General features: G+C 35.6%; 1 protein-coding gene across 5 annotated transcripts; it reads left to right on the top strand.

Annotated features, from left to right (window-relative positions):
• The first annotated feature begins 4,435 nt into the window (after nt 1-4,435).
• Nucleotides 4,436-8,325, top strand: LOC139113188 (uncharacterized). Of its 5 annotated transcripts, none has more exons than XR_011547652.1 (6): nt 4,436-4,636; nt 4,728-4,814; nt 5,028-5,294; nt 5,393-5,551; nt 6,404-6,515; nt 6,613-6,699. XR_011547652.1 is itself a non-coding variant. In XM_070674160.1 (6 exons), exons 2-6 carry the CDS (start codon nt 6,443-6,445, stop codon nt 7,630-7,632), a joined length of 738 nt encoding a protein of 245 aa, XP_070530261.1. In that variant the 5' UTR covers nt 5,418-5,551; nt 6,404-6,442; the 3' UTR covers nt 7,633-8,325. The 5 variants fall into 5 exon arrangements, 3 of the variants coding, with proteins under 3 accessions (XP_070530269.1, XP_070530261.1, XP_070530252.1); XR_011547653.1 differs by having other exon boundaries at nt 4,439-4,636; nt 6,397-6,515; XM_070674160.1 differs by lacking the exons at nt 4,436-4,636; nt 4,728-4,814; nt 5,028-5,294 and adding exons at nt 6,796-7,065; nt 7,141-7,299; nt 7,484-8,325 and having other exon boundaries at nt 5,418-5,551.
• Nucleotides 8,326-9,033: the final 708 nt, after the last annotated feature.

The following is a 9,033-nucleotide window of genomic DNA, read 5'->3' as shown; positions in this document are numbered from 1 at the left end:
ACACTTTGCTCGCAACATAAGAATTCTATAGCGTTCGCTATAAAAAGACTCGGAAAAGTTTTATTAGTTTCCGCTTTGTACGAAAAAAAAAAAAAAATTATTAACGTACCATTTTTATTCATATTATCCACAGAAGAATCGATTAAGTTTCTCTTCCCAATCGCGATTCACGTACCGGCGTGTGCGTTTTAGAAATCACGGTATCACTCGCTCCTTAATTTATTAATGAGAAGCGAGGAACTAATGAATTAATAAAGTCTCGAGTTTACTGAAAACGGAGTCAAGTCTGTTTCCTGGCATCTACTGGGCGACGCACACGTACGCTACGAACGACGGCTTAGTGTACCGAGTACATATACCTCCGGAAACACGACCGCAGTATGACATGCAGCTCCGTGCTGCTTGCGCGAGGTGGAAAGCGCACCTACCGCGTGCGAAACGACGAGACTTGGCTGCTGCTGTAGCAGAGGTCTCAGGGAAGTTTCCCATTATAGTCTCCCTTAACTGGCACTAGAGCCCCTTTTCTCCCCGCGGATATCCCTTGCCTTCGTTCTCCTCTCTACAGCCTGGCGCCTCGTCCTCATCTCCCCAACCTCTTCCCTAAAGTACCGCACACCTTCGGTGGTAAGCTATGGGCTCGAACTATTCCATCGTTACCGCTATAGTTTAGTTAAACGTGCCCTTTCGCCCTGGTCCCTAACTCGCTTCTTGCTACCCTCTCCGCCCTTCATCACGGCCGCCCATCTCATTCTCCCCCCACCCCGCCCTTTCTCTTTCGCACTCGCCCTCCCTCTTTGTCCTACTCTCGTTCTGTCTCTGTGCGTCTCTCGGACCTAAGTCCACAACATGCAAATTTGACCCCCGCCAAATTTGCTCGAACCAGCCAATCTTCGTTGTTCGGCAAACTGCGGCAACGGGCCGAGCGACACGGAGAGACTGCTGCCTTCGTTGCAGCCAGCTTCGTCAGGATCGACTTGGAATTTCGAGGACGCGCCGCCGAATTAGGCGAATTCGATTAAATCGGATTCGTGTAAACAGCCACACCGCACGGTGGAAAGTTTGGCGCGGGTTTACTGTACCTACACGCGACGCGCGTAGAGCTATCGGGGGTGGTTTCTCACGGTGAACTTCGAGGGTGCATGTGACTTCAGCGACGTTTCCGGTTAGACCTCGCCTTAACGTGAGCTTAATTAAGGTTTTGACTCGTAAGTAAATATTGTCTAAATGTAAATGTCAATTAACAATCTTTGTGTATCACTTGCGATAGATAAGTAGTGTAATTAAAGTTTGCAGTAGAGCAAAGCGCATTTAGAAAGCAAAAAAATTGCGATCAAACGCTAACGTTTAGATTCATAAAAAGAACTCGTAAAATTATTATTAATATCATATAGTATCGTATAAAATTATAACTTTACCGAAAATACCGAAATAAATCTGCAATAGCATGAATATAAATTAAATTATAAATTTCTAATTTAAGTTATTTGAAAAAGCTTAATTTAGTAATAATTTAGTTAAATTTAATGATAAATTAAATCTACCTTGTAAGAAAATTATTAAATCATGATCTTATATTAAGATAAAAATCAATGCGTCACTCAAAGAAAAAATTATTCTTGCTCATATACATATAACTGCGCGCAAATTTCAGGAAAGTGATAACGATGGATTAAAAAAAATATATATTTAAAATAAGTAGACGAGACAAGATTAAATATTACTCCATGCAGCCTTCTAAAAAAAAAAAGAAAAAAAATACCAAGGCGTAACGAATGCACACAGCCGTTTCGAAGAAAGACGTAATTCATCAGCACGATGTGTAATGGGGAGTGCGAGATACAATCTTCCCGTTATCTTCTTAATTAGTTTCATTTGGTAATCTACGCGAACTCCTACAACGTTTGACAAATGACATAAAGGGTTCTTACCGGAGGGATCTCACCTACCCGATTGTAATAGATAACATTTTTAATTAAGAAACCTGTCTCGACGAACATGCTTAGTAGCGGAATATTTATCTCGCCATACGGTGGCGAGATGGAAAGGTATAACACGATATAAAAATTTAATGTCGTAGAGAGCTTCGAACATTTTTACTTCTAGCTGGAGAATATAAAGCTCTTCAATATTATTAAAAAGAAAAAGAAAAGAAAAAAAAAAGAAATACTGCTACACGTTGCAATTGCATATTTTAAAGTTTAAGACGTGCGTCAATTTAAACTATCTGACTTAACATGCCCGAAGTTTACAGGGCGAGCTGACGTATAAACTGCGCGTCTTGCGCCACAAAATTTATTCTCGGATCGGGCAAAATCTTAGGCAGATGGCAGATTGACAGCAGGCCGAACGACTGTAAATAGGTCGAGAGAGTTCTGTCCGCTTTGCGAGCAGCGTGCTATACCGAGCGCCGAGTAACGCCGCAGGTCCTCAAATATACATGGATAGACTTCGTATCGGATTTCCCTGGCGGGCAGGAAAAGCGGAGCCGTCGACGGCACTTCTCCTCGCGCGAATAAGAAGTTCCTTTGGCGACGCGTCCCGTACACATCCCCCGGTTTGTCCCCGAAGCCGAGACGTGAGCGCGGCAAAAGGTACGACACCAAGGTTCCGCTACCTAATACGAGTCTCCGGCGGATCCTCCGCGCGAATATAGAAATCTTCTGAATTGCAAATTACTCAAGAATCACCGCGCGAAAGTGTAGCTCTCGTGCGAGATACTTTCGTACGACTGTGGCGGACGTTTCAATTGAATGATTAAATCCTTTTGGCACGCTCGATCCCGCGTGGAAAAAGTGTGTTTGAATTGTGAGACTGAGCTCGCGGCATAATTATATTTTCCGTCAAAAAAAAAAGAGAGAAAAAAAAACTCCGGCAATTACATCGCATCTTGAAAGCATTCTTTGTCATATGTAATATTTGTCGTATTTAATTATTAATATTGATCGAGTACTACTGTTGCGTTTAACGTTACTTAATTTTACTAAAATTAATTAAATTTATTTGTTTGTTTTGTAGATATTACACGAAGCACGAAATAATTTACTAAGTGGTGAGCTCTTAAGTGAGATCTTGTATCTCGTATAAAATAATATTTCTGAGCACGTTTTTACTACACTTGATAAAAACTGTAATCTTTGTTCCTGGCTTTTTCTAATAATTATATGCAAATAACGAATGTTCACACGTATTATTTTTCTCTGCGGATGCCAAGCACCTGTCTCATTAGACATTTTACGGCCAATATAAAACTTTGGCCTTATGTATTTATCGCGGTATTTTTTCAATCCCGGAAAAATAAATCCAATCGAGAAAGAAAACGATTTCAAAATCATTAACTTTACAGAGCCCTACAGGAATATACCGAGGCGTTTAGCGATCGTCGATAATACCGTCGCGGAGACATCGTGTATTTCTTAGCCCTATGGAAATGGTTTGCTACCTCCTCGTTGGTCTTTTCTCTCCGCAACCCCGTGACTCTATCTTTCTCTCCTAATTTCTTTCTCTGCCTCGCGCCTGCCCCATCTCTGTCCGGCTGCTAAGTTCCTATGGGACTCCGGAAACCTTGCTGTTCGCAAATCCCTTTCCCTGCCTCGGCGGAGCAAGAAATGCAACTCTCCTTGGGGAATTAATTGCGCCGTAAAACGTAGATTCAAATCCGCGCTTCAAAGGAGAAAAGAGTCGAGGATACGAAAGAGAAAGAGGCGGCATTCCCGTTTTCCTTCTCTTCCGTCATCCGAAAGATTTTCCCCAAGATGGTTCTCTTATCTCGGCTGCAATCAGTGTCGTAAATTGCTTGCAATCGGTCCTGCAATTAATTCCGGCTCATCCTCGAGGATTTATTATTCTTAATAATATCATATTCTTAGGTGACCAGACGGTCTCCCCGTTTTCGCTACGGCGTTTTCTTTCTCCACCGACGGTCTTTTATACGATTTTACGCGTAGCTCATTATACCTTTTTTTCACTTCGCGGTAATTTGTTGATTTCGTTTAATTAAAGATCTACTTGCAACAAAAGTGTATAAATGTATCTTATATCTAAAATCAATCATCTAAGATCTCATTTCTATTCACAATACAAATTATACGAAGAGAAACGTTACGCAATTCTCTTAGAATAGTCTCACATTTCTTGTCCCTCTTATGTACTTTATTATTATCTTTACAAGCGCTTTAACAAGCTACAATGACTATTATTTATTATTACAGTTTATTACACATAGTAAAAAATTTTCATTGTCAAGATCTATCGTAAATTATTATTAAAATCGATCTAACCAAGAAAAATTGTTTTATATAAATAATTAAAAAAAATTGTTTTCCTGCCTGCGAAGATTACTTATTTAAAAGTTCATAAATTTATATTTAAAATCGTAAAAAAAACCATAATTGAATTCATAATCGTAGAAATTGTATACATTTGATTCTTGAACGTTAACTTTTTTATTATAAACTGACTATGTACGTACATTAGCATTACTCAATTATTTATGCAGCCTTGACTATTCATCTTATATAAGAGTTCGAGTTATGATCAATCGAACTGTGCAATAGAAGACTGAACATGTCGCTCTACACTTTAAATATATTTTGTGTTTTCACATTTGGATTATTCTTAGCTGGAGAAACGAAATTTCGTAAGTCACTTCTATATATAAATTTCTGTATTTTTATATCATATCACGACGTCAACGTTATCCTGAAATAGCAATTTGCAATCCTTTCCAGCTGCAGCTACTTGTAAACGAGATTTAACCGACTATTCCGCGTGTTTAAGACGCGCATTAGAGGAAGCATGGCCATTATTTGTTAAAGGTATTTCCAATTTATAAATTCTATTATGCACAATTATTACAACGATAAGAATATTCATACTCATTCGTATAATTAACAAAGTAGAATAACAAGTTTTTATAGTATATTCACAAACTAGTTTAAATTATACTAAAAACAGAAAGTTGAAAACTTTTGTATCAAATTGCTTTGATTAAGTAGTGCATATTAATATTTGCTTATTTCTATTCGTAGGGCTTCCAGAATATGACTTTCCGAGTTTGGATCCGTTAGTTTTCGAACACGCTACGGCTACACTTAAGTTGGGCGAGATACGTGGGGAAATAATTGCGACGAATCTAACCGCCATCGGTTTATCAAAAGCCCATTTTTCTGATGTAAGAGCGCATTATCTTGACGACGTTTTTAATTTAGAAATCGACGTAGACGTACCGTGGTTGTACGCAGAGGGCGGCGTGAATGTGAACGGTAGTTTAAACGTGTTCAAGATCACTGGTAAAGGTAAGATAATTAATTCGATTTAGTTTTTGTAAATGAAAATGAGTCAATTACTTTATTAATTGAAGATAAATTCTATGCAAGAATATATTTTAAACTAGGTCATTTTAATGAAACCTTGGGTGACGTCAGAGGAACGTGGTATATGACCGGGCATGTGGTTAATGATACGTGGATTATAGAACATTTCCGCGTTACTCCGTCAATTGGAACGTTTAAAATATACTTCGACAATTTGTTGGATCAAAGCAAAGAATTTAGTAAGTATTAAATTAATTTTCATGCTCGCCATTTATATAAATTTATACGTTAAACGTCGTATTTCTGAGTCTCAATTTTGGCTTTCAGATGATCTTGTCGTAAATTTTGTGAATCAATACTGGCCGGCTCTATATCGAGTAATATTACCAATATTAGCTGATATATACGATCCCTGGCTGGTTGAGTTTCCCAATAAGTTATTTTCAAAAGTACCATTTTCAGAAATATTTCCGTAAAACATATATTTATTATGTAAAGCGCGGAATTTTGTGTAAATTCGAAAAATACATTCGTATTACACACAGCAAATATAATTTATCTGAAATATTATGAATCGACGTTTGACTTTTAATTACTAATAAATAAACAAAATAAATATATACTTTTAAAAATTATTAAAAATCTTACTTATGAAAGTATATCATTGATTACACGTAGATCAGTATTTTAATAATCGTCATTTAAATCAAGTTAACGCACGCGTAATAAAAACGTTGCTCAGCATTTGTTTTTTTTCAAATCTGTATGCATAATGATATACAAATGCATAGATCAACGATACTGATTCTCTGTACAATACCCGAGAACTAAAAAAATTAATACTTTGCAAAGTAAGAAAACTTTGAGCTAAAAAATGAAAATTACTTCCTATATGTATATATGTATCTCGATATGTATATTTAAAGGTATTGAATGAAAATAATGTTCTTTGATTATAAGTAATAAAGTATAATTATCTCAAAAGTGGTTTTTTTTTTTTTAATTCTTATGTTCTGTACCGCACGTGTTGATGTCATTTATATTAATTGACAAACCTTGAAAAATGAAGTTATATAAACCTCAGTTTTCAGAATCAATTCAGTTGTTTAAAGATACACGGAACGAAGAACATGTTGGTTTATGTGCTTAGTGTATTCAGTTTCTTAATTCTTGGATTATCATCGGCTGAAGAAGTTGATTTGTGTAAGACTTTTTAAATACTTTACAAGATATTATAGAAAATAAAATAATTCTACATTTACACTACTACTTTATTTCATTTACTTTATATTTTTTATAGCTCTTAAAACATGCGATTCAAAATCATATAATTTTTCCGCCTGCGTGAAAGACAATTTGGAGTCAGTTCTGCCACAACTTATTAAAGGTATTCCTTAATAATTTAAGAAAACGAAAATTATATATTACACTTTACTTAAAAATCTTTTAAAATATGCAATTAGTATTAACTTATTAATTTCAGGAATCCCGCAATATGATGTACCACCAATAGATCCGTTTTTTTTGGAATACCAAAAAATTGCATTTAATTCCAACAATATACATGGAGAAATAATTTTTGTCAATTTGTCTGTTACTGGGTTAGCAAAGGTTAAGTTTTTGGATGTAACACCGCAGTTTCTTGACGACGAGATTTTCAAAATAGAAATCGACTCGCATGTACCAGAATTAGATATGAAAACTATTGTAAAAATAAATAGTTCTTTAAACGTATTCAAAATTTTAAGTGAAAGTAAGTATTGAGTGTCATTAGATTATTGTTCTATAATATTTTATATTTATATTATCATTATAATTTATTTACTAGGTCCTGTGCACGTAGTTGCAAATGATATTAGAGGAAAAGCCGATTTCATAGGACACGTAATAAACGATACGTGGGTTCTTGACCATATCCGTATCTATCCAACAATTGAAAAATTTAAAATTTCTGCCAATAACTTAATAGAAGACAATAAAGAGCTTAGTAAGTATTAAACTAAATCTGATTAATTAGATCTATCGTTGTGCTCACAATTGTTTTCAACTTGCATTTATCTCAAGACTCTCAATAATTTACTGCTTAAATGCATGCAAGTGTAATCTCATTAGAATAACAACTTGTCTAAATTTATTGGAAATCACTATTCATTGTCAATTTTTACTTTTAGATGATCTTGTCATAAGTTTTATGAATGAATACTGGCCGATGTTTTACCGAGATGCACTACCTTACTTGAGTGACGCAATAGAAGGGGAATTAATAGCAATGATAAATAAATTTTTGTCACATTTTTCTTTCTCAAAATCATTCATATAAAATGTTAAACTTTTTTATAATTATATTTAATTGTAAAAAAATATAAACTATAAAAAAGAAAAAAAAATCGGAAAAAAAGTGTAATTTATGTTTTTATGAAAGAAAATTTGACGTGTAGATATAAAACGGGAAATTATCAAGTCTTTTTTAAATCTACTTAGGCATGCACACGCATGATCATAAAAAGTTATAAATTTTTCGGTTGAAAGTTTGCGCGTTATCATAAATTTTTACGTTCAATCTCGCGACTTCGAACTTTATAGACTTGAAATGTTTGAAGAGAACGCCAGCTTTAGCAGAAATCATATAACGCTTCCGGTTCATGTACAGAAACTAGTATATACATGCACGAAGTTACAAATTTCAGTGCGAATGGCAACCCACAGCCATCAATCTTCATGGGGGTCTGAGCAACTTTAATTTTTAAGGTTCTCACGGCGGCTTGCGGCCAGCAAAAAGTTAATTTGTTTCGTTGGACTAAATATACTTCTTTTCACGAAATTATGAATTCTGATGTGAGCATTTTTTACATCAATTACCACTACATCCGTACAAATTTATTTAGTTCATATAAACATATAATATAAGTAAGATATGACTCATATCAAGTAAATCCATGATATAAACTATTTATTAAAAAAAAAAAAAAATTAAATAAAAATTAAAATAAAATTTGTATATAAAAATTATAATAAAATTATTTAAAAAATTAAGTAATCATAAAAATTATTTAACTCAACAACTCGGAGTCGTATTACATAATTTTCGACACGCGGAGTTCAGATTTGACAAAATCGATATTCCGCCGTGACGGAAACCATCAAGTTCCACCATGCAACTGAATAAATCACAAATACACGACTACCTGTGGAGACCCGTGTTAATGTCCGCTACGCGTGACGAGGTGCAATTAATCCCTGATAAGTGCAATTAATTTACAGTGATTTTCTTTGCGCGGTTACCGCACCGAATTAAATCTGGCACGATTCATCATACTGACAGGGGGGAAAAAAAATTAAAAAGAAAAATATGAAGAGGCTGAACGAAAGGCCGGGGATAGGAGACTGTGCTTCTCTTCATCGGGCGAGGCAAACCAGAATGCAGAGGTGCGCACGTGGACGGAAACATCGATCGTATGTCGGCCGGCGAAGTCGGTAGACGCGTGAATCTCAATTTGCCGGCTGGTCCCCGTGGACACGTGCCTCTACGTGTATTCGGCGAACATTTACATAAGATACACAGTAATACGCCGATGTGCTCCCTTCTGCGACGAGAGAGACGCGGTATCCCTATCCACTTTTCGAGAGATTAACGCTATAAGCTCGGAACGCAATTTATGTTTATATTTGTATCCAAAGCTTTGATTTTCAATCAATGATTCAGAATTCTGGCGCTAAGAAA

This window comes from Cardiocondyla obscurior, linkage group LG01 (assembly GCF_019399895.1).
Source record: "Cardiocondyla obscurior isolate alpha-2009 linkage group LG01, Cobs3.1, whole genome shotgun sequence".
In the NCBI taxonomy this organism is placed as follows: domain Eukaryota; kingdom Metazoa; phylum Arthropoda; class Insecta; order Hymenoptera; family Formicidae; genus Cardiocondyla; species Cardiocondyla obscurior.
Note: the sequence above shows the minus strand (reverse complement) of the source record. Positions and strands in the feature narration are given on the sequence as shown.